At 40.4% G+C, this 25,833-nt stretch overlaps 1 protein-coding gene across 1 annotated transcript in view; it reads right to left on the minus strand.

Annotated features, from left to right (window-relative positions):
• RORB (RAR related orphan receptor B) overlaps positions 1–25,380 on the minus strand; it is a 195,934-nt gene extending 170,554 nt beyond the window's left edge. The window contains exon 1 of the mRNA XM_027041032.2: positions 25,247–25,380. Coding sequence (XP_026896833.1) covers positions 25,247–25,253 — 7 coding nt within the window. The 5' untranslated portion in view covers positions 25,254–25,380. The remainder of the gene's footprint in view (positions 1–25,246) is intronic.
• Between the last annotated feature and the right edge of the window lie 453 nt (positions 25,381–25,833).

The following is a 25,833-nucleotide window of genomic DNA, read 5'->3' on the forward strand; positions in this document are numbered from 1 at the left end:
TTACTGAGGAAAACAACCAATTTGTGATCGGTGCTCAGGTTAATAATGTGAACTCAATTTCTTGGCCTATATTTGACCTAAATACAGATAACTTAGAAAATAATGCCACCCCCCCCCTCCCTGCCAAGAATCCACAACCTGGAGAGAATAATTTTGGTCACTATTTCCTGAAGAGAAGGTGATATCTATCATCTATTTTTCTAATGCTTGTGAAATTTTGATGTCAGGCACTTTGGATCTAAAAATGCTTGATCTCAATTATTATATTAATGATGTATCAAGTAATGGCCATTTTCAACATGCTCGGTGGAAATCAATAAGTTCAGCACAGTGCAGTTTTCCAAAGATGATCAATTTCTCAGAGAGCTGAAAATGTAAAATTGAAATTGAAGGTGTGCTGCTATATTCAGCAACTACAAATGTTCTTTGAAAAGAAAGCTATTAGGCCATCTGTCTATCCATCCCTCCATCCCTCCATCCCTCCATCCATCCATCCATCTATCCATCCATCTCCGCTTGGCTGCAAAAGGGGTCTTAAGTGACTGCTGAATAAATTTTTACTGAATGTATCTGTGGTGTGACAACAGAAAACAAAAGCCAGACAGGAGCAGAACCAAGGCCTGTTGGCAGCAGCAGCAGGAGACAGAGGAGGTAATACAGAACAGCATATTTATGAAAGATTGGAATATTCCAGCAATGTTGCTTTACCAGTCCTTGTGTTATCATAGTAAACCATCCGAAGGTGGGTAAATGTACTTCCGTACCATCACAGACAGAAAAATGAGGTGTGGTTCCATTTCCTGGATGCATTCATTCAACATCTGTGTCAGGTACGATATTTTTCAATGGGGATAAAATGGTGAAAAATCAGTCTTGTGACAATCCAAGATTAGGGATGAACCGTAGAAACCTGATTCTTTTGGCTTACCTGTGTTACTCAATAACTGAATGACATCACCATGAGGTTTCAGGAGATTCCTATGGAAGTGTTCTAAAATAGATTATTGAGAGCTCTGCTATTTAGTATAGAGACATCATCCACTGTTGAGACTTTTATTTGCTGTGAAGATTTCTTGTAAAGTTTCTGAAAAGGCTCACTTGTGCATGTGTTTAGAATTTATTTTGATCAGATTTTAAAATCTGAGTTTAGTTTTGCACTGCAGAGTAAATGATGGCCCCCCGTTTTATCCAATGAAAGACCCTGGGCTAATCCTTTCGGATTATGGTGAAAGAAAAGGAACACTTTAGTTAATTATAGAATGAGTTTGCATGATTTATCATCCCTAGATCTGTGATGGAAAACTTTCAAGGGATTCAATATACATGTGGTTATTTTTCTGGAGGATACTGTTGTTGTTACAGCTGGACTTCACCATCTGAATCATCTTGGGCTTATGATTAGACCCCTAAGTGAAACATTATTTTGAATAAATCATCTTCCCAGAATAAAAACAAGAGTTTCGGCTCAAGCTCGGTGATGAATGCGGTGGTACAATCAAGTTTTAGTTCACGGCAGGATTTAGAAGCCAGGAAGTTGTTTTGCAGATGTATTTTTCTAGCTGCTAGAGAATGCCAGCTAGCATCCGGCTAACCAATAAACTGCATACAGGTCAGTCACATGAAGATCGTTGCCTCAATGCATTTTGACCTGATTAATCCATCTGCCAAACCACAGAAGTTGACCATTTATTTTGTACTCATACCCAACAGGCCCAAGTGGTGTGGCGCTACAGAGAGCAAAAAAAAACTAAAGGAGGTGAAAGACTCTAAGGTTGGTGGTAAGGCTTTAGCTGTTCTCAGACGAAATGCAACATCAACACACCACAGGCAGGTTCCTAGTACGCGGCAGAGCAAGCCAGCCCCAGAAATATGAGCAACATATGAAATGCACTGCAGGTACACAAGGCTAACTTTTTAACGCGCACACATTATACTTGATTGCTATCTATCAGATAATAATCGTATTGCGAGTGAAGTTCCTGCTATATTTGGTGTTTATTGCCTCATTTAATTCTCATACCTCTCCGACAAAGGAGGTCTCAGCCTCTCATTAGGGGAAGAAACAGAGACTCAGAGGGGAGGGACTCAGAAAGTTAAGCAGGGCAGGCAGAACGACTCTTAATTTCAAAGCTCAACGTTTTCGATTTTTTTTTCCTTTTCTTTTTTACATCAGTCTGCCTTCCGCTACTATCCTCCTATAGCCATCCACAGAAGTAATGTGGGCTCTTTGCACTAACAACTTTTTATTTGTGTGGCCAAAATTGCTTGTGATTGACAATCTATTAGACTTTGTGGCTGCAATAGATGAGAAGGAATAAGAATGTCTAGGCTCTAGTCTTATCGTCCCCCTGATTGCTTGGTTAAGCTGCTGACTTTTTTTTCTTACAGCATTGGAAAAAACGTCTTTCTTCATCTTCTATGAAATCCTTAAGGGCAGGCTTTTTCTTTTTCTTTCTTTCTTTCCTCTCTCTCTTTCTAAGTCTTTATGTGTTACCTACCTGTAGCAGTTAGTAAAAAAGTGGGCCTTTCACTGTTGAAGAAGGTTAACAAATAGCACACTATTGTACCTGCCTCTCAGAGGTATTTTAATTGATATGTAGTTAACAAAAGATGTGGTGTTGCTCCTGGAAATTGCTGTGAAATGTGAATAAAAATGATCAACGGGACCGACAGGCACAGCTTGTCAGGCATGTTTTTAATTTGCATTTATGTAACTTTCCTATTTCTGGGCATCCGTGTGAGGACACATTTAAGAAATTAAAAGGGGAAATTTATTTTTCCAAAATGTTTGCTGACCTTCACAGCACAAAAAGCAATGAACCTGAGATTCCAAGACGACAGACTGTCGGGAATTGTAAAGATGACTCCGGCAGTGCATTGTTCCGGCGGGAGGAGCTCAGGCCTTCCGCTAACAAAAAAGTCTAAGTCAGCATTTACTTAGAAAATTTCTTTTAAAAGAGTTACAGAGGCAGTCCAGAAGTATCAATATTCCCTGTACAAACTCATATCTTTGTTCTGTTCTCTTGCTCTTGTGCCGTCTCTCTCTTTTTGAATTTCCTATAAAAGCTAAATTAGGTCTCAAGGGTTCTGCACCACTAAGCAAGGATCTCTTCTAGTCCATTGTGATGGAAGTAAATGTACTCAGGAGGGAGATGTACTTGAAGGAAAGGCTAAAGTATCTCCCTTCATTGAATTCCCTTATCTCCCACACAAGCTACCCACCCTGACTTCTCTAAATACTTCCCGCGAGTACGCACGCGCACACACACTCCAACTGGCCCTCAGCAAAACAGTGCAATAGGCAGGATATTTATCTTAAATCAGCACAACCTTTCTGTGCTCGCCCCATCTCAACTCTGTCTAGAGAGGATGGAAGGAGCTTTCAAGTTTACAGGCCCTTGAGGTCTCTTTGTATCCCCTATGAAAGCGCGTTCTTGGGAAAGGATTTGGTAAACTCATTTACCACGGTATAAATGATATTGAGACTAAATTTCTCAGTGGTATGTACCTTATAATAGAATTCAGGAGCAATCAGACTCTTATTTTGAGATCTGTGACCCTTACTATAGTTCTAATGAATTATTGTGTTACTGGTGCATTGTAAGATGTAAGATGTGGGGCTATGTAGAAATACACTCTAATTCTAATAAAGTTGGAGACCAGGCACATTGTGCAGGACAGACCTATTCAATTTTAGAATCACCAAGGACATTCCAGGTCAGGATTTTGGAATCTCCTGGTCCTGATGCAGAATCCCAGTGTGCGTACCTTATACCCGTTTAGTTCCGAACAGACCACCTAATCTATAAAAATCTCTGATCCCTCAATAACCAGAACAACAGAGAACCAATACTGGTAACATAGTATTATTATCCTTAAAGGCATGAATCCATGGACTTTGAAAGCTGGAGGCACCCCGGGGACAATCTTATTTAGAGACAAGGAGGCCAGCCCAAGAGCTGACTTGTCTGGGACACACAGTCAGTTAAGGGTAACAAAATGCTTCTTGGTTTACATTTTAGAACTCTTCCCACTAAATCCCCAGAAGACAGTCTGGATTTTGTAAGACGGCAAATCATCACCTTGTTGGATACCGCTTGCATTTGGGTGCGAGCCACACATTCTCGAATTAAGACGGGCTGTGTGTGAGACAGGTGCAGTGTATGGTCACTGGCGGCAATTTTTAAAGATGAATGTTTATAATAGGAAGACCGGCGTTCAAGTGACTTCGAATGATCATCTTCTCATCCCAGATGCTCAGTTAATGGCGCCAAAAAGGGTCGTTTTAATATATTGTGTGTGACATAAATAGAAAGGTGAACTAGAACTTTTCTCCCCAGGCCACTCACCTAGCTTTGCCCTGGCCAGCGCCCAGGAGGCATCTGAAGGTCAGGCACCCCAGCAAAAGCCATTGAGACAGAGGAGACAAACAGTAGGACATCAGCTCGCGGCATCTGGTGGCCATAAGTGAGCAATGGGAAGAGGGGAAAACACAGCTCCTAAAACCCTAGATTCAAATTCCAACTCCTCCCGGTGCTCTCTGGGTAACCTTGGACAAGTTACTTAACCTATCTGTGCTCCATTTTCCTCATCTGTGTAACTTGGATAAAAAAAATTTTTTTCTACTAATTTCAAGGACCTATTCTGATGATTAACTGAAGTAATTAATATAAAGTGCTCACAACAGTGCCTAGAATATAGTAAGTGATCAGTGAGAATTAGCTATGATGATGCAGAAGTATAGACTCATGCCAGGGGAACATGGGCCTTATAACACATTTATATTTATAGAACATATTATTTCACATGATCAATTAATTGTAGTGGCATTTTGAAAATAAGTATCTTTACCTTCTCTGGAAATTCAGCCCTAAGTAGTGAAACAATTGTTTTCAAAAATGTCCACTGCTTGTAAGAATACTGGTTTTTGTTTTTGTTTTGTTTTGCTTTGTTTTAATTAGTAATGTCTGGTAAGAAAATATACATTTTTTTTTCTGGATTCGAATAGAGTTCATCAAATGCCTTTCAAACATTACGGCTTTTATCTATATAAAACTTTGCATTCAGAAATAGGTTCTGCCTGAGAAAGCAGGTTTTGGACTGCTAACAAGGTGCTAACATCTGCACCACAACACTGTTCTTTTCTGCCAACTGAGTCGGTTTGTATCTAATTAGACCGTAAGATGCTAGGCTGAGTATAGTGCACGTTATATAAGTCTCACCATTTAGATCTCCCAATGTCAGTACCTTCCGTTACAGCAGAAAACTCCGCTGAAATTATCACCCTCCTGATGGGAATCTTAAAAATGAAATGATGAACACAAGCGTTCATTTGTTTTTTTTTTTTTTAAATTGCACATGCATTTGCAGGTGTGTATTTGCAAGTAGATTCATATGAAATTTTTGAGTTTTTCCTAATGGAAAGCATATTTTTTTAGTGGGAAAAAGAGGAAAGAGTCGACTATTTTCGATCCTTTGTGGGATCTTCATAGGTTTGTGTGGTAAGGTGTGGTAAAACAAAATAGTGAGTAGCTCCTACATAAAAAGTGGTAAGTTCCTTCAGCCCTCCAAAAGAACAGATCAACGCTCCGTAGCTATGGGGGGAAAAAACAAAACAAAACAAGATGGGTATAACAATATTTAGCGAGACGGTATGTGGGAAAACATTGCAATTTATATCTGGTAAATGTTGTGTCTATAAGCTTTTTCAGCTGATCGCGCTAAACGAATGTACATAAATATAAGGAAAAAAGCACCAAACTATCATAACAATCTTGAATTTCTTCTCTGTAATTGGATGCAATACTACGCTCAGTCAGTGTTTTGAAATCAAATTCACCAGGTATGGTAGGACCTGGTAGGTGACAGTGAGGACACTTACTAAGAGAAGTTTGGGGAGGGGGGCACCTGAGATGTCAGCTAAGCCTGGTGACACCGGGGTAGGCCCCACCAAGCCTCCAGATCTCCTCTTTTTATCTAGTGACCCCCTAAATTGTTAGGAGGTGAATTTTCAATGCAGAAGCAGTCATATATTTCCGTTTTTCAAAAGTTCAAACTCTAGGTCCCCAGCCTCAATTCATCTTGCGACAACAAAACTCTTCATTTGGAAGTTCAGCATCTCTCAGTTCCTTCCTTGGTCTAACCAAATTTCTACTTCTCAGAGAACTCTTTGGGAAAATTGTGCATATGTATAGGCGTTGGTCTGAGGCTCTCTGAGCTTCAGCTTTCTCATTTGCTATATAGAGATAACAGCACTTCACAGTTTTTTGTGACAAAAATTCAATGAGGACTAAATGCCAACGCACTATGCTAAGTACTTTATAATGCTATCTCAGGTAATTTAACCCTGGCAATGACCCCACGGTGCAAGTATTGTTTATCTTCATTTTACAAAAGAAAGTGAGGCCCAGAGAAGTTAAGTAATTTGCCCTAGGCCACACAGTACACACTGGAGGCTGGACTAGAACCCGAGTGTCTCACTTTTAATGCCTGAGATTGTAACGAGCTCCCTAAGAGGTCAAGAACCTAATAGAATAGCTGACACACGGTAAGGGTTGCATAAATGTTAGTTTCCTCTCCTACATTTTGATTCATTGCAGGTGGTATACACATATAATTTCTGCCTTATACTTCTGTCCCCAAACTTTTGTCCATTCTGTCCTCCCCGCTCTCCCGGAAAAGCTCCTCTGCAATTCCTTGCTAATAAAATTCTACACAATCGGAAGGTTTATTAGTTCAAGTGGCTGCCCACAAAATTCATCCTAATCACTGTAACATTGACCTTCTCACTTCCGAACTCACCTAGCCTTTACCTGTTACAGGAATCCTTTGGCAATGTGTTGTGCTCTTAGTTAACAATTCACATATGTCCCTTTGAGACCCCAGGGGTTCACTTCTCAAGAAAAGTGACAGCATTTTGCATTGGTCAAGGACACAGAAAGCAGTAGCCTGCCCGGACCTGAATCCCAGTATTGCCATTTACTAGATGTGTGACATTGGACAAGTTACTTAACCTTTCTGTATCTCTGTTCTTTTACCTCTCAAATGGACCTGATAATAAGCGCTATTTTATCATAAGGTTGTGGTGAGGATTAACGGAGTTAGTATTTGTTAGGAATTAGACCTGAACATGACAATTATAAGAGCTAAAAGTTACTTATTTTTTTTTAACAAATAAATTTTGTTCATTGGATATTTTCTGACGATTACGTAATGCTTAGAACATACCAGATACACCAAATATTTGTTCATCAGCTAGCTCAGTGGCCATTTTTGAGTTACTTTTTCTCATGCTTCATTAATTTGAAGTTTCAAATACCTATTATGCATGGGTAAGGTATAGAATTTGGAGTTGGAAGTTCCAAGTTGTCTGACCTCCAGGGGTTCAAACTATAGAGAGGATAAACATGTGAGAAGTTATGCTTGAATATTAATTAATCACTCAATATGGGGATGTGTATAAATAATGTATTGCAGACTCGTTTTATTCGTTGGGGCCAAGCTGCCTGGCATTTCTTAGAAATAGGTCTCCTTGTCTAACATCTAAACTCAATGAGGTTTACAATTCTTTTTCTATTCTCTTCCATAGTGCATTGTACAGCATGCTTTTAATACATTATCTTTCTTTTAATGCTTAAATACTTCCATTTACTCACCATTTATTGGGTGTCTGGTTTTGTGACGGGAATACAAAGTTTGATAAAAGATGCGGATCCTTTCTTCCGGCACTGGAAAGTCCAGCGCTGGGGCCAGGAAACTATTGCCCACCCAAATCTAGTCTAACACTTGTTTTTATGAATACAGTTTTATTGGAACACAGCCATGATCATTCATTTACATATGGACCATGGTTGCTTTTGTGCTACAGTGTCAGAGTTGAGCGGTTGCACACAGAACACATGGGCCATAAAGTCCAAAATATTAACTACTGGGGCTTTATGGAAAAATTTTGCTGGCCCCTGGTCTGGCGGAACGTACTGAAATGCCTCTTTTTTGAGAAGGACATTATTTCTATCTCAGCATTGCTGGTTCTGAGGTTGGTGGTCATCCAGAACTTCTACAGAGAACTGGCACTTTAGAAACATGAGCTCGGTGGGGGCTCAGTCGGGTGAGTGTCTGATTTTGGCTCAGGTCATGATCTCGTGGATTGTGAGTTCGAGCCCCACGTTGGGCTTGCTGGTGTCAGTCTGTCAGCGAGGAGCCTGCCTCAGATCCTCTGTCCCCCTCTCTCTGTCCCTCCCCTGTTTGCACTCTCCCCAAAGTAAATAAATATTTAAAAAATAAGAATTTAGAAACCGGAGTGAAATGAACAGTTGGTTATTGTCCAAAGTATCTCAGAAATGACTGTTCCTGGTTATCTATGAAAAGTCAAAAGAGAACAGGATATCATTCTTGGTTCTTAGAGTTTGAAACAGTTATTGCCTAGGTACTCAATCTAATGTAGTTCCTAAGCTATTAGGATATCAGGTTAATATGGACCTGAAAAAACTTGCAACGAAATTGCAAAGGGTGCAATTTCTGAGACCTTTTAGAGTTCATATTTTTAAATAAAAGTTACGAATTTCTCCTTAAATATGCTAATGAAATCTAAATCTCAAAATCTTTTGATATCCATATCATACATTTGAAAAAAAATGCATAAATAAGGTCTTCTGTAACAGGAATTTTATAACATACACTTTCCTCTTTAAATTCATACTTCCATTTCACTCCCCCTGCTCCTTCCAGAATTTTATTTGGATGCCAACATTTTCATGTTTAAAAGACTTTTTAAATCACCGGGTTTACTTCTCACCAAGAAAAGTATGTTTATATATTCAAATTTAGCATTCCCTTCCCACCCTGGACATGGGTTCTGAGTTACGGTAACATTTCTTCTGGATTGATTTATTGCTATTGTTATCACTACCACACAACTGATACAAATTGCATAAATATATAACAAATTTTATGCTTATTAGACATAAAAATAAATTTAAAGGAAATTAGTCTCTTAATGAGCCAGATGGGGCTCTTTTTTTCTTTCACTTAATTCTGGTACCTATACTTGTCTATTATTTACTCCTAGAATATGCTACAGCTTAGCCTCACTTTCCTTCCTATTTTTGTGTTTAGAAATGTTAAGCGCTGAAAGATGTATTCACATAAACATATAGACAGAAGCGAAACTAATTTTGCCATGGCAATTTAACTCACTCTTTAAACTCCTTCTGAAGCATACACCTCAAATCACATAGCGTTCTATCATCAAAAACTATTTTTAATGATCTAAAGAAACTGATAATTTGGTTAGATCTTCCTCCAGTTTTGTTTAAGTTAAAGAAATGGAAACTACCTGGCTTGCAAAAGGATGTTTTGCTCCTTCATTAGAATCATTCACTTTCTCAGCATCAAATCAGTATTTCAAGTTGTCTCTGTTTTAGGGCAATGGCAACTTTTCCATCTTGGGAACCGTGTATAGCCCATAATAAGATTTGCAATGAATGGGAGTTTGGCCTTTTGTGGAGTGGAAGTGGGGCTGTTGTGTAAGGGGAGGTGGGGAAAAGGAGCCAGCTTTTTCAGAGAACACCCGTAAAAACCGAGGACCTGTAAAGTGATGCTGCCTAGAAAGCCTTCATGTTTCTCCATCTCAGCGCTGCGGGTATTTGTGACAGAATAATTCTTTCTGGGATACCAGAATAAGGTGTTCCCGACCTTTACCAATCGGATGCCAGTAGCGTCTCCCCAACTGTGGCAACCAAAACTGCTCCTAGACATTGCCGCATATCTCTTGGGACACAAAACCGCCACCTGTTTTGAACCATGGCCCTAGGGGTATGAGTACCCATGAAGGAAGACTACCTTAGCAGTGAACATCACACTTGAATTCTGCCCTGCAGGGTACCAATGCGTTTTCAGCAGACTCAAGGGCAAACTGGGATTTCTTATCTACCTCAGAGCATAGGAATATTTATAAATTTCCCACAACCTTACCAATAGGAATCAATTAATCCTCTAGCTGCTTACATTTTGAGACTTCAGTATGTCTGTGATTGGGTTCTTTAATATCTCCAGGGATTGTAAAACTCCACAGCATTGCCAGGAAATACATACGGGCTAGTTTAGTGGAGGTAAAAAAAGCAAGTTGATTAATTTTTCTATATGAGTATCCTGATCTTTCCTCCAATATTTGAAATAATATATTTCTCAAATGAACATGAGCCTTTAGAGACAAAAAAGGCAGTATTAACCCACTCTTAATAAGATCTTAGGGAGAACCCTTCATTTCTCAGTGATGGAGAAAGCTTTTTCTTAACTGCATATTATTATTATTTACATTATTGCTATTTGCAGTACTTTTTATGAATTATACCTTATGGCTTTCAAGACTAGAGTCTAAGATCTTCAGAGAATGAGAGTGAATCCTATCACCCCTGTATCTTCAACACTTAGGATAGTGCCTGATAAATATTTGGTTATGAACGAGTGAATAGTTGTGCAAGTATGAAATAAGTTAATTGTCTTAATGTGTCATTAAACTTTCACCTTACCCCATTATCATCCTAGCTGAACTCAGGCAAATGGATGAGCTAAAATACAATGAGTCATAAATAAAGTACAGCCTTACTATGCCAAAGAAATTGAGCATTCACTTTGATACTAAGGACTAATCTACAAAGAATATATGGGAAATTTAGAATGCACAAAAAAAGGCAATGACAAAGAAAATAATTATCTGGTATCTTAATATCTAGAAGTGACTTTTAACATTTTTTGTATGTTTTTGTCAATTTCTTTTGTATGCATTTTATTTATTTTTAATTTTTTTAATATGAAATTTATTGTCAAGTTGGTTTCCATAGAACACCCAGTGCTCCTCCCAACAGGTGCCCTCCTCAATGCCCATCACCCTCTTTCTCCTCCCTCCCACCCCTTCCCCCCCCCCCCCCCCTTCGATCCTCAGTTTGTTCTGAGTTTTTAAGAGTCTCTTATGGTTTGGCTCCCTCCCTCTCTTTTTTTTTTTCTCCCTTCCCCTCCCCCACGGTCTTCTGTTAAGTTTCCCAGGATCCACATAAGAGTGAAAACATATGGTATCTGTCTTTCTCTGTAGCACTGCTAGGAATTTACCCAAGGAACACAGGAGCACTGATGCATAGGGGCACTTGTACCCCAATGTTTATAGCAGCACTTTCAACAATAGCCAAATTATGGAAAGAGCCTAAATGTCCATCAACTGATGAATGGATAAAGAAATCGTGGTTTATATACACAATGGAATACTACGTGGCAATGAGAAAGAATGAAATATGGCCTTTTGTAGCAACGTGGATGGGACTGGAGAGTGTTATGTTCAGTGAAATAAGTCATACAGAGAAAGACAGACACCATATGTTTTGTATGCATTTTATACAACTTAGATCACATAATATATACCATATTTCATTCCAACTTTTTTTATTATGACACTTTAGGTTTAGTGAGGTGAGGAATGATATTGTTCTTGCTCATCATTTTACCCCTAGAACCTAAAACACATTGTCAGGTATGTATAATCATCACCTAATACTAGGGAAGTATACTGAACACGCGGTAAATACATATTAGTGTAACAGCGACTATATACTGAATGAAAGTGTGCCGTAAAAAAAGTTTCCCTATATTATTGAAAATATCATGATGACAGTACAGTAAGTCTTCAGGCACAAGTCTTTAGGTATATAGGCTTGTTGATACTTTATTTCCTTTGGAAAGATTTCCAGAAGGTGAATTACTAGGCCAAAGAGTATGATCATTATTTTTTTTAATGTTTATTTTTGAAAGAGAGAGACAGAGTGCGAGTGGGGGAGGGGCAGAGAGAGAGGGAGGCACAGAATCTGAAGCAGATTCCAGGCTCTGAGCTTTCAGCACAGACCCCAACGTAGGTCTCCAACCCACGAACTGTGAGATCACGACCTGAGCTGAAGTCGGACGCTTAACTGACTGAGCCCCCCAGGCACCCAAGTATGATCATTATTAAGCCTTTAGGCACAATGACTGTACCAATATAAACACCTGCTATAGAATATGAGGGTGTCCATTTCATCACACCCTGCTATAGTTTGACAGGTGAAGATGCCGTTCATATTGTTCTAATTCTTTAATAAGTGAGGCTGAGCTCTTCCTCACCCAATGTTTATCAGCCAATCACATTTCCTCCTTTTGGAAAACAGTTGTTTATGTTTTTTGGCTGAGGACTATTTTTTTAAGGCACTGAAACCATACTCTTAAACCGCTAAAAAGCACTTTGTTTATATTTGGGGGTTTGCTTTGGCCCAGCTGCCCCAGGCACGCTCCTATCTCGCCCGTCCTGCGTGTCTCCCACGATCGCTGCGGGGATCGTCTAGGTGGCATCCACAGAAGCTGGCTGGAAACTACAGAGCACCACACACAGGTAGGAGATTATTTTCCTTCTCCCTGCTGTTACATTTGTAAAGATGTGACGCTGCGTGTGTCAGCTCCTCTCAGGTCTACACAGTCCCTTTTTAAAATGTTTTCAGAATTTTCCTTAAGAGCAGCCACGGTACAAAGACTGACAGAATTAATGAGCACGAAAAAAAACCATATCCCCATTTCTGAAAGACAGAGTAAGCAAAGCAGGTATTTTACATGAGGTGAAACACAGAATCACCTGAGATAAGCCTACAATTTCCCCCACTATGATATTATTAAACACACCAGGTACTAAATATAAGATGAAGACAACTCAAATGCAGATTCTGGTGCAGTCCATTTTCTTTCTAATAGTAGCTGTAGTCAAATTTAGTCTAGTGTGGGAGTCGGGACCATTATAAAATAGGATCAATTCGAGACCTGGAGAACGAACAACAGGGTAGGGACGGTGTTTCGAGCTCTGTGTATGGTACAGCTTACCGAAGGGACCTGAAAAATCAATAATAGTGCACTGATGATTGTGCTTTTAAAGAAATATGAATGGACTTCACTTGAAAGCACAAAAATTAACCATCTAAGTGGCAGCTTGCTGTAAGGAATACTATGGTTTCAGCCAAAATGCAAAACACATTACACTGCAGTATTGTTAAGGCAGAGCAGAACTCTGTATTTATTTAGAATTCATGTCAAATTTAATTTTTTTTTCTTTATGTGGCAGGGCACAATTAGACATGGCTCCCCCTTAAGTTGTTGAGATTTTTCCTTAAGAAAATATTTTATGCTTGTACAAAACAAATTATTGGACAGGATGATGCTTTTGATGCAAATGATGTGCTGACGGGACTTTCAATCCCAGTCAATCACAAAATTGATTAAACTCAGGTGGGTCATCGGTGGTATACTTGGCTATTCAACCCATTGCTTTGCTTGAAGTGCTTATGGCCAAAGATAGATATCCCTCCTCTAGACAAACATAAAACTCGTAAGAGAAAATTGACAAGCTGAGGGACAAATGAGCAGGTTAACATTATAAATTATGAGGCAAGTGTATGTCGGTTACTGAATGAAGAGGAACTTCATATTTAAACATCAACAGTGTTTATGGCTACCTTCCCGTAAAGTTGTTTCCTTCCTTAAAGTAGATGCAGATAACGTTGGGATCTTAGTGGAGGAAAAATCTGTAAATACAGTTTGACTCAGAATTTGACATCTCTGTAAAAGATGGCATTTAGTTTATAAAACCAATTTTAGAATCTTTGAGAAAATTTTATTCTATCTATATTTGGAATTTGTCATTATTTTTACTGGATAGTTTCTATCAAGAATCTGTAGGTATGTCCATAATACTTATTTTAATGCTTCCTGGGATCAGTAAATGTCATTCCCATTATTTTAGGAGTAAAAACGGTGGAGAGGTATTGTTTGCCCAAGGGGATCTTGTGATTGAGTAGAAAACAATTTTATTTCACGATTAGGTATTCTTTATATGGCCGAAACACTCATGAGAGCTTTGGTAAAAAGTTTTATCTCGAGGGCCAATGCTGGTCACACGGTGGTGGAAGGTGCATCTGCACTTAGCAAGTCTGAACGCCGTAATTTATTAGGCTGCTATGTAACTGATGTCCGCTGTGGGTGCAGCAGTGGCAAAAAAAAGTCATACAGCCTGAGAAAGAAAACACAGAGTAACGAAAATAGAACTGGAGTCAGAGTCAGAAGCCCTCGATTGAAGTCAAATTCTGATCTCAACCCTTTTTAACAAATAATTACGGACACGTCATCTATTTTTCTCCTTTACGAGAAAAGGATGTAGTCAACACTGGAGATCTGAGAAATTCAAATGAAACAAAAAGTATCTAAGGAATTCTGAAGGAATTTTATAGGAAAACCACTTTTCTTGAGACTTAGAGGGCACCTATTACATACTGTAAGTACTCAGTAATCAAGATTTATGGAATCACATTGAAGCACCATCCACTGTTGGGAGGTCAGCTCCCTATCTGTCATGTGTTTTCTTTTACTTCTTTTGGTCACTGTAGTATGATTAAAAAAAAAAAGTCTTTGTTTGACTCTAAATCAACACTCATCGCCAACTGCGTTAGATAACCTTTCAAAAATCATTAACGAAATTGCGGTGGAGAGGAATTCAGTATCAATTTATTTCATTAAAAAAGAACACTTTCCACAACAAATAAAATAAATTCTGACTAACTCTGACATGGATGGCAGCCAGAACTGCCCGTTAGAAATATTAGTAAACAAAACAAAATAAAACAAAAACATAACTGGAAGGGTGTTAATGCTACCCTCCTGGCATTCTTATTATTGGTATTTCTGAGCTGTCTTTGGAAAGATAATCCTTTCCTTTGTTCCTTTGGTACTTCACTTTTTTATTTTAATCGCAAGAATGAAAATATATGTACAAGGGTGGAAGTGCCTAGAATTAAACCTTTTGAAAGATAGTCAGCATTAAAAAAAAAGAAGAAGAATATTAGACTGTTTTAAGCTTAAGTTTTAAGCAAACTGATGAGTAGATTAAGATCCTAAAAATTTCAAAATGAATTTATCTGTTTGTAAAAAAAAAAAAAACATATTATTGCCAAGAAGCACTGCACCTTAATGATACGATGTGTTTTTCCTGAACAAATGTTCCTCTATTTAAGCAGACTGTGTGGCATTTGCTCATATTCAATAACTGTGGAAATTTGGAACAAGGTTTCTTCTTTTTTTTTTTTTATGAAAAAGTGTTTAATTCCTTTGCTATGTGCCAGGAACAACTTATGTACAAGTTAATAGGAAATTTTCTGTGTAATAATTTTATTATTTGACCTGACAATAATACTGGTGGCCAACTATTCATTAGAAACTCAAGATGTCGAAGTCGTTTCAACTTGTGTGTTAATTGTTTGATTCTGGGATCTAGAAGCTAACAGCTGCTGGATGGTAAAATATGACTTGCACGTTCATTCCAGCTCAAGCGATACACCGAAATTTTTACTTGGGAATTTAGAATAGGGGTCTAATTCATGTTAATGCGGTGTTATGAAACACATCTGAAGTACTTTTATGACCCACGCCTTGGGCAAGTGAGATGAAACATATTTTAAATGTAGCTCGAAAAAGAACTAGTTACAATGATTTTCATTACACTATTTAGGCAAATAAAAATAGTACCACTGTCTGAATTTCCTATTCTCAGAATTAATTACAGGCAACAACACATTCTGATCCCATTTAACGGGATTGTCTTCAAATAGTCTTTTTAATAGAAGGATCAAAATAGGGAGTTAATGTTTACTAACTACTAGGCATATTTCCATGAGAGCCAGAGTGAAAATCTAGACTCATATTACATACATCACTTCCAAGTAAAACCACTGTTCTCCACAAAGATTCAGTCTACATTTGCCACCTAGAAAAGCACACTGGCACAGGAATATCGTGGATCTATGTGTCCACTGTTGTGTAACACACCAGCACCAGTGCAGCAAGAGACGAGGGAGGAGGTGTCTAGAAAAACAGTTGCCTTCTTAAATAATTCTTCAATCAAAGCTTCTAGAAGCTACAGGGGTCTCTGTGTCCCCTCTCTTCCAACCTCTCCCCTTTTAAGAAAAGCTCCAAGAAGAAATGGGGTCATTAAGCCGCCTCTGGAATTCTTCGAGGGCCAAGAAATAAACAGATCAAGTACAACAGCTGTTACATCATCAGGGTGTGTTACAAGAGAAGAGCACCCTTCCTCAGTCTAATGAAGTCCAATTAATAATCAGCATTTTAATAAACATATCTGTTTTTCAAGACTGAAAGCTTATGACTCTGCCTTGCTAGCCATGTAGAAGTCTGAAGATGCAGTTCATGCTAATGCAGACGGTTATGACCGAGAGAGGCAATTTGGCTGCCTGGAAGTCTCAGATGGTGAAACTGACTTTGGTGAATTCTCTCCAGCCCCGGGTCTGGTTGTGAGCTTTGTGGGCTCAGAAACTTGATCTCACCAGTGTTTCAGAGTGGATGAGATCTCTGTATGAGAATTCAAGGTAACAAAGCTCACAAGAGCGATTGTATAAGACCAGCATGCCAAATTATCACTTCAAAATGAAGAACCTAATTATGAACTGCAGTGGATACTTTTTTCAGTCTGATCAGTGATTTACCTACAGATAGTGTTGGGAAGGGCATGGCCAATAGTTCCTTTATACACTCACATTTTTATCAGGATCTAGGAGGCCAGGAATCTTCCTTCTTTAAATATGCTTAAAAGAAAGAATAACTCAAAAGTCGCCAAGACCATTATGTGTTGACTTTATAGTTTAATTTCCAGAGTTCAATCTTATATCCAATTTCTTAGAATGGAAGAATTTGAAGAATATCACTTATGGCCCTTAGACACTGCTGACATACCCTATCACTTCAGTAGATTTTATTCTCTCCGATGGCCAGTAATCTAAGATACCTCCTAGAGCAGATATCATTACTTTCAGGCATTACCTTAAATGTTAAAGAAAATGACTCTCAATGTGTATCAGCCATTTCCTTATTTTGCAAAATTAAGAACTTCTCTGATAAAAACAAGTATATAAGGACGCCGTAAGGTGTCCCTCCTTTTTTCCCTCCCTGGTGCTATTTTTTTCTTACGTGCTCTAGTCTTACAAAATTATTTCTCTCCTTCAGTACATTTTCTTTTTGTAATTTAAAATTACCTTAGAGGTTTCTTTTAATTGTCACTTGAAAATCATTTTACTAGTAAAAGTTTTGTATGAGAACAATACTACTACTTGTTCTACATCAGGAATGCTCTTTTTGGAATAGTTCTGATAAACTAAATTTCACATAGTACCAACTGAAAAGACAACTGGGGAATACAACAAAGAAAATTTTAATATATTTCATTCATGATCAGCCAATTAACTAACTAAACCTGGACTTCTATTCATCCTTATAGGCGCATCGCAAATATCACTTGCCCTGCAAGAGTGGTTCTGATTGTGTCTCCACAGCATTCTCTTCTGCTCTTGCTTTGACCATGGCTTTAACTCACGAGTTGTGTATTCTTTACCAACGTGGGCATGCTTAAGGCTCAGTTCTGTGCCTTGCTTTGAGTAGATGCTCAATAAATCCTGAATAAATAAATGTGAGTCGCACACATTCCTACTCGTGTATAGGTATGTCTGCGAAAGATGAAATCTTAGGCCTATACTTTTTAAAATGGAAACTGGAAATGGAAACATTTGGGAAGATGATCTTATTCTTGTATTTGAGAGTCCATCTTACTTTGGACTCTGAGAAATGAGTGGCTCAATGAGTTGGACAAAGTTTTCAGAACAGAGGAGAATCAAAATTAGCTGGTTCCAAATAAGGAAAGAAAGATGTATTTGGAAGTGGTATTAAAAAAAACAGTCAGAAGATTAAAATAAAATATTTTATATTTTTTGTGTGTGGCCGGTAATACTCATTTATTCCACGCCAAGAAATGACTGTAAATGCCAAGGCCTTTTAAAAATAAGCTTTTGCAGTTTCCTTTTTAAGGATGATTTTCTGTCCAAATTCATAGAATACCTTTTGTACTTCAGATTTAATTTAAAATATTATATATCTGCTGTTGTCACATGTTCACAACATAACTCTAATGTAAAGAATGTAACAGTCTTTGAAGAAGGAGGCTTTACCGAATAGCCATATGAAAAAGTTTAAGAATGTAATTTAGATTAACTTGTAATATTCATTGTTAAAAAAGCTTTCCTATGAGATAAAAATCTACGCAACAGTTTTCCTTAAGCAACCCAAATCTTTCATATGCCCCATGGTACCAGGATACTGGGCTCATGTGAGTACAAAGTGAGAGCTGGTAACAGAAAAATAATTCAGTACACAATCAGATTAATTTTCCCATTCTTTGCTTTCTGTAATTCCTCTGAATTAGAGAAATAGAACCCAGGACCACATGATATGATGAATAATCACACACAAAAATGACATCAAGAGATACTTGAAGCAAAATACTTTGGCAAAGTGAGTTACAAAGTCAGCCTACCCAGCCAGTTAATAAAATATTCATGAGGCAGAGGTGAGCATGCCTAAGTCAGAACAAATTACTTTTGCTCTTTTATAAGAGCATGTTTTCCAACCAGTTTTTAGCTTCGTGTTTTGGAAAAAGGTGATATGTTCATTGTGTCTTTCGTAAGACCTTGCCTGAGCCAAGAACATCCTAATTTAATTCTACGGCGAAATTTATCATAAAAGTATAATAATTATTACAAAGTTATATTCCATTCCAAATACTCATAAAATAAGCACTAACCAAGAAAAATACGTGTTATATTAAGAATAAAACAGTATACCTTCTCAGTGTTATTTTTAAATGTTTTAAATGCTTACTATGCAAGGTATTAAACAATGTAGGTAAAAACATATATATTGAATAACATTTTGAACTCCTCAGATACGCACAACTAAAATTGCACTTATTGAGGAGAAAACAAATCTGGGGCTTGAAATATTGATGGCCACATGATATATCTTTTTATTTTATTTTTTACGTTTTTAAATTTACATCCAAATTAGTTAGCATATAGTGCAACAATGATATATCTTAAAGGGGAACAGAGCAGACCGAAATTCCAAGTGGCTTGCAATGCATAATAATTTTGTGACACTAAGATCACACTGTTTTTTCATTAAGAACCAACCCCCCTCAATGCCATTAGTTAACCACATGGTTATTATAGTTAGCTTGATTCACTATAAATGCCGTTATAACACCTGTGGTTTCCCTCATTAAGAATTGAATGGATGGGGTCAGGGGTTGAAAGGGCAGCATATGCACTATGAAAGAACTAGTTAACATAGCCTATTATATTGGTGCACTGGTAAATCTCATTTCTATTCATCAGATGATTAGTTCAATCAATATTTATTCCTCTATGCTCCCTTTGTCTTGTGCTACAAAGGAGACATCCTTCAATTCATGGCATCAGCCTTGTTATCTATGAATTTGTAGCTTAATTTGAGAGGGAATATTTTATTTATTTGGCAGTCCTGAGTTCTTTGATTCCTTTTCTCTCTAATTATCATTAGGTAGTATAATGGAGTTTTGTGTAGATTATTTATAAATAGATGCCATTAACAGTTTCTTTTTATGCGACTCAAGTACCACATGTATTCATTTCTTTCTTTTGAATGCTCTGGAAAGTTGCTTCTGTTTCTCTAAATATGTTTGAATTTGGAAGTCTGGATTGTGAAAGCAAAGATAAGAATGATTTTCTCTCTCAAATATTCATTCTTCTTGTCTGAGTGGGCGGTTATAGGCACATACATATACATATTGTGTATCAGTGTGTATCAACAGACGCCTCCAAAGACTGCTATTATCTGCTAGGGATTCTGTTAAGTCAGAGATTCTATTCAAAGTAAGATAAATATTTGCAAGAAGCTGTAATTGGAAGATGATTACAAAATTACAGGAATAATACTTTATGTGTAGAGCGCTCATTTTATCAAAGGTCATTATTCATTCCATTGCAAAAGACTCATTTCATTTGTCTACTTAATTTCTATCCTTTAGGTAAGAATGGATGGAATGGTAAAACCACATATTAATTAGTAAGCACAACGTCCACTCCTAATATTTACTTTTCTGTATATTTTAACATCACAATAAAATGTTTCATTAATGTCTTTTACATTAAATGAACAGCAATATAATTTAAAGCCTTTATGTTTTGTTGCATTTATACAACAAACACAAAGAAAAGAAATTCTTTTCTTAACGACAGAATAAGAAAAATATACGTATATACTAAGCCACCTCAATCACTAATAACTTTTGCACTAATAACATAAAGTGCTCATAACCTTTGATTTGTTTTAATCTGGCCAGAATTTGATGGCTTTAACCTGGAAATTACTTCTCCTGCTTCCTCATATAATTATCTCTAAGGCTTAGATTTCAAGAATGTACAGTAACAATGATGTTATTGTTCACAATTTAAAACCTTACTTGATTTACAAATTTGCCGAACACCAGCATATCTACCTATGTAGAATGTTTTTAACTTGATAATTTACTAGAATACTTTTAAACTCTGTATTAATTGAATGCTACAATATGCACTTTAAATTAGAGGTATATATACTCATTGCAATGAAAAAATCTGTAAGTGTTGTGATTCACACTTTTATTTTTTAGAACTATTGTAGTAAAAAGCATAAAAACTACAATGGCCACATTATGTTTCTGAAAGGTGGACACAAGTTTATAAAATGTGACATAATGGCTGAAAAAAAAAGTTTTGCTTGTCTTTCTCTTTTTATCTACAAAAACTTGAGTCATGTTAAAATCCTAGTGCCAATTCTATATATGCTACTTTTAGGGAAAAAGTAGGTATTATTACATAGTTCGAGTGGCATTTTCATGAAGACCAACCCTAAAACTTAACATTTTCTTGGTGCTGTAAAATCCTTGGTGCTATAAAATCCTTGTTGCTGTAAAATTAGGTTTCATGATTCTGTAACATTTAAATTTGAAATACAGTGTATCCTCATCACGTTCACACTAGAATAATTGCTTTTAAGGCTATTAATAGTTTAGTATTTAACAAATTGTCACCAAAATAAGTAAAGGCTAGCATTCATATTTAAGAGTATAAAATAAACATGCTATTTATGTTAAAGTAAAGCTTCACATAAACTACTTTAATAATGATACGAGAAATCATCTTGTAAGGATTTTCTAAACAGTATAGCAAAAGCTATACCATTCTTGATGTAAAATCCAGGACTTCTAAGTTTTAAATTAATTCTAACAAAGGCGTTTTAATCTTGTATCCCTCATGTTTATGAGGCCTGCTCTTCAAAAGTTCCCCCTTTATATTTCCATCCTGGTTTCCCAGTTCCTGATTATCTGAACATCTAGACAAGTAAAGACAACCCTTGCTGTTTCTAAGACATATCCCAAAAGCTGAGGATGTCCGACACTTCTGTGTCATAAAACTTGCTGTAAATTCACTCACGGTGTTGGAGATGGGGGGAGGAGAGAGTCCCAAGTGGTAACCACCTAGGAACATATTTTATGTTTCTGGCTACATATTTTTTTCCCAACAATACTTGAAATACAGCTTCAGAATTTTTCTTTAAACTGTTTAAATGTTCACTTTTCTAGGAATAAGGACAGCTTACTGATGATTATTTAATGAACATTAATGGGCTATTCACAGACATGTCCTTCCAGCAATGTTTGTTTTTTTTTTTTTAATTGGGAAAGGTGGAATCTTGGTTAGAAATATTTAATTGGAATTTGTGGAAGAAATTAAGATAGAAATCTCGGTTAGAAATATTTAATCGGCATTTGTGGAAGAAATTAAGATAGAGAACTCGTTTAGGAAATCGAAAGGCCTGGCCAGCAGGACATTCAGAGCTCCAGACTTCCAAAGGGCTACCATGCCTCTCAGAGCAAGCTACTGTTTTTCTCAAGTTAGCAGTTAATAAAAAGTAACTACCTGAAAATAATAGATGAAAACTGGGCTTTCAAAAAGCCAAGCCCCATCCTTGTTTACAGCAAGCATAAAACCAGATTTCTAATCCATAGAGGCCACAATCACCTATTGATTGCGAGGACATCTGTGCCCCTGTTTTGGGAGGTAGGGCTTTCTGCGGAGGCAGGGCTGAAAAATCTGACCATTTCTGTGTGCCTGTGTACTAAACAGCTGACAGGTTTCTCAGGAAGGAGTCTTGAAACCCACACCTGTGCTTACCCGTTTCTCACCTATGGACAGGGTCCAATTAAAAGTCTTCCCTTTAGCCTTTAGAAGCTATTAGAAGCTATTCTTTTTGAATGCAATCTGTGAAGTAGCATCTCTAGAACTTAAGTGGTACCCTCTAGCAGACAAAGGGTGACGTGCTTTGTGTGCCAACAAATACAACCTCCTTCGCCCCAGGCCAGCCCAGAGTAAGCCACCGAGCTAGGGACAAATCAGTTCAGCAGTGGGCACGATAATGACCTCCAGGATCAGAGCCTTTTAACCCCTTTCTTACCCCTTGAGCTTCCGTTGAGATAAAGTCTCTTTTAACTACCACAGATCTGCCCGAGGTCGGAAGGAGGTGGAGGGTGGGTGGGTTTGCTGGATTGGTCCCGAGGGAGACCACTTAATCCTGGACCAAGTTTATGTCGCACAAAGCGTCCTGACTCAGGATAGTTACCAACTGCAAACACTGAAGCCGAGGCCAAGGCACTGACAGGGACCCCTTGGAGATGGGGAGAGTGTGTGTGTGTGTGTGTGTGTGTGTGTGTGTGTGTGTGTGTGTTGGGGGAGGGGCGTGCACGGGAGAAACGGAGTGGGTACACAGTAAAGCCAAGTTCAAAAACCGTCCCCTCCCCTTGTGGTAGGCTGATTAGTATCCCAGGCACAAGAGAAAGCTGATTCCATTCGGCTCTCACTTCTCAAGTTCACACTCAAGTTCAACCCCGACTTCCACAAGACCTCTGAGTAGCCTGGATCTCTTCTCAACCTATCCTTAAAGAACAACTCCTGCCTTCCGCGGGAAGGGGCAGTCTGTAGGAAACGCACAGGGATGGCTGAGGAGAGACAGTGAAGGGTCAACAAAGGAGAGCCTGGGAGGTAGAGGAAAGGAATCTGCCACCTTGTAAGCTTGCAAATTTTTCTCCAGTGCGAATCCCCGGGTCGCCCTTGTGAATTAGAACTTGTAAGCTCTTCTGGGCAGCCTGGCTGGCGTGACGCCTTTTGGAAAGTGGGTGTGGGCTTCGACTGGTTTCTAAAGGTGAGCCCTAGGCGAGGCGCCTGGCTTTCAAGCCTTCAAGCTGCTGCAGTCCCTGAAGCGAGCGCGGTGGCGAACCCGGGCTGCCTGGGCTTACAGCTCCTTCAGGAGCAGCGCGATCAAGCTACAACCCACTCCTGCCTCATACTCCTCGGGTTTTCTTCAATTTAAGGGGCGAGTGAGCGGCTTTTACGCCGCAGGTGCTAGTGCCGGGTCGCAGCGTAGGTGACTCGTGGTTTCGGACCTTCAGAACATAAGAACACCGCCACGGGAGGAATGTTGGAAGGGTCGAAGCAAGGGAATTCCGGGCGACCTGGCAGCCCCAGACCAGAGGAGAGGAAATTGAAAGGAGAGCGGATGGTGGTGAGATGGGACAGAAAAAGGAAAACAAAGACCCGGGGCATCTTTCACTTAAAGGTTCTATACTCGCCAATTGCCCAGTATAGTTTTCTGAAAGAATTTAGGCAGTGGAGCATGTGACCACATCCCCAACTGGGCCCCTCAACCGGAACCAGCTCGCCAGCGCAGATGCCCCACTCCCAGTGCACGGGTCAATCAACCATCCCACCAGACCGTCCCTGTCCCTGATCTTCAGCTACTTCCCTCACACCCACTTCCTTGCACAACCTCTCTGTTCCTTCTCCTCCCTCCCTTTTCCTGCCACGTCCCCAGTGCCCAGCCAGCTAACCCAGTCCCTGCCCCTAGTGTCAAGCTATGGGGACTCACTATGCCCAGCATGGGGAGCATGCCTCCTGCTCCCTCGGGGCCCTCCTAGAGAGGTGCTGGGGAGTGAGTGGGAGGTGTGCACTGCCCGGTGGAAGGTGACGAGTGTTTGCAGTTCTTCCTGTCGGTCCACCTGTCGCCGGGTCAGGGATGTAGGGAGGCCAGGGGCTGGCCGTTTCCAACTTTCTGTTACCAGGACCCGGAGGGCACGCGGAGGGTAGAGGAGTGCCCCACAAAACCGAAGAGTGGCCAGGAAGAAAAACGGGGGGAGGGGGGAGGTGAGGCAGGTGCCCAGAGGCTTGCACGTATCCCCATGGCACTCTGGCACCGGGCCCGCTCTCCAAGAAAAGAGTGAAGTTGTGGCCGAGCAGAAAGTAAGGGAGTGCGCGCAAGAAACCTGAGGGTCCCAGCACTGCGCGGGGAGAGACGGGCAGAGTGACTCCCTAGAGCCGGCCAGGCCATCTGCTGGGGCAGCCCAAAGGGTGGCCAGAGGAAGCGTCTTTCCCCTGTCCCCCGCGCGCTGCCCCACAGCTGCCAGCTCACCCCGAGAGACCTGCCACCGCCGTCGCCGCTGGGGGTCTTGGCTCGAGGGCTCACCCGGCACCGCCTCCCGCAGCGGCCCTTCGACAAAAGAACCTTCTCTGACGCGGGGAGCGCGGGCTCTCCTATCCTCTGGAACTTTCTCCGCACAACTTTTTTCGGGGTGGCGCTCGTCCCTGGACCGCACGGGCTCCGCGCGAGGACCTGGCCGGGGCGTAGCGCCGGCGCAAGAGAACCCGCACAGGGGACGATCCCGGAATCCGCGTCCAGTCCCGGGACACCGCCCCTCTGCCCACCACTCCCACGAAGGGACGCGTTCGCGGGCCGGGACGCCGGTGGGCCTAGCAAGCCCGAGTCTGCGTGCCCGCGCGCTCCCGGCCCGCCGCCTGCCCGTGCGCCCGGCGCGCCCCACCCCGGCAGGCCACCGCTGCGCGCCCGGCGCTTCTAGCCGCTTCTGCCGGGAGGCAGCCCGCTCCCGCTCTCCCTCCACCCAGGGTCCGCTTCCGTACCCGGGAGTGACAAGCAAACACGGCTCGGTGCAACTCGCGGACGGGGAGACCGCAACTAGCGTCGCTCCCCTCTCCAAAAAGCGCCCTCCTGCGTCCCTCCAGAACTCCCGAGACGCATCAACACCTTCCCACAACTTTCTACGCCCAGGCCGCTCGTAGCCCACCTGCGAACGCGAACTCGAGCACTGCGCGCCGCGAACCTCTCCCCCCCTCCCCCCGGGCAGCGTGCGCTCCCCTCCCCCATCTCCCCATCTGGCTGGAGTTGGCCGGACCCGGGGAGCCTCGGGGTCCGCGGGCTCGCTTACCTCGCATGGTGTGGCCGCTCTCCCGCTCCGCGTAGTCATGAAGCTGCTCCCAGCCCGAACCCCGGAGAGCCCAAAAATCCTGCTCAGCACGAGTGAAGAAGGTGGTCGGCAAAGAGCTGCTCCGCCGAGAAAACCATCCCTTTAGGCGGACGCCGTGGCCCGAGGGTGACGTTTGCCGCCGCCGCCGCTGCTATGTTAACAGTTTGATGATGGTGGTGATGACTGTTTTGATGGTTGTTTGGTTGTTTGTTTTCAGGAAGGGTGGAAAAAAAAATGGGCTGTCTGGCTGGTGCCTGGGTTTTGTTTTGCTTTTGTTTTTTTTTTTTTTCTTTTTTTTTTTTTTCCTTTCTCTCTAATGTGCTTGCTTTTTAAAAATGCCACCGCCTCCGGCTCAGAAGATTTCTTTTGTGATCACTTGGACTGAGGAGGAGGAGGAAGGGCAGCAGCGGCAGGAGGAGGAGTTGGTGGTGGTTTTGTTAGTTACAAAGAAGGAGAAGGAGCAAGGGGGGGAAGAAAAGGAAACAGAAAAGGAAGAAAGGCGGTGTGGATGGCAGAGCATGTGCGTTTTCACATGACATCTGTGCCTG

This window comes from Acinonyx jubatus, chromosome D4 (genome assembly GCF_027475565.1).
Source record: "Acinonyx jubatus isolate Ajub_Pintada_27869175 chromosome D4, VMU_Ajub_asm_v1.0, whole genome shotgun sequence".
In the NCBI taxonomy this organism is placed as follows: domain Eukaryota; kingdom Metazoa; phylum Chordata; class Mammalia; order Carnivora; family Felidae; genus Acinonyx; species Acinonyx jubatus.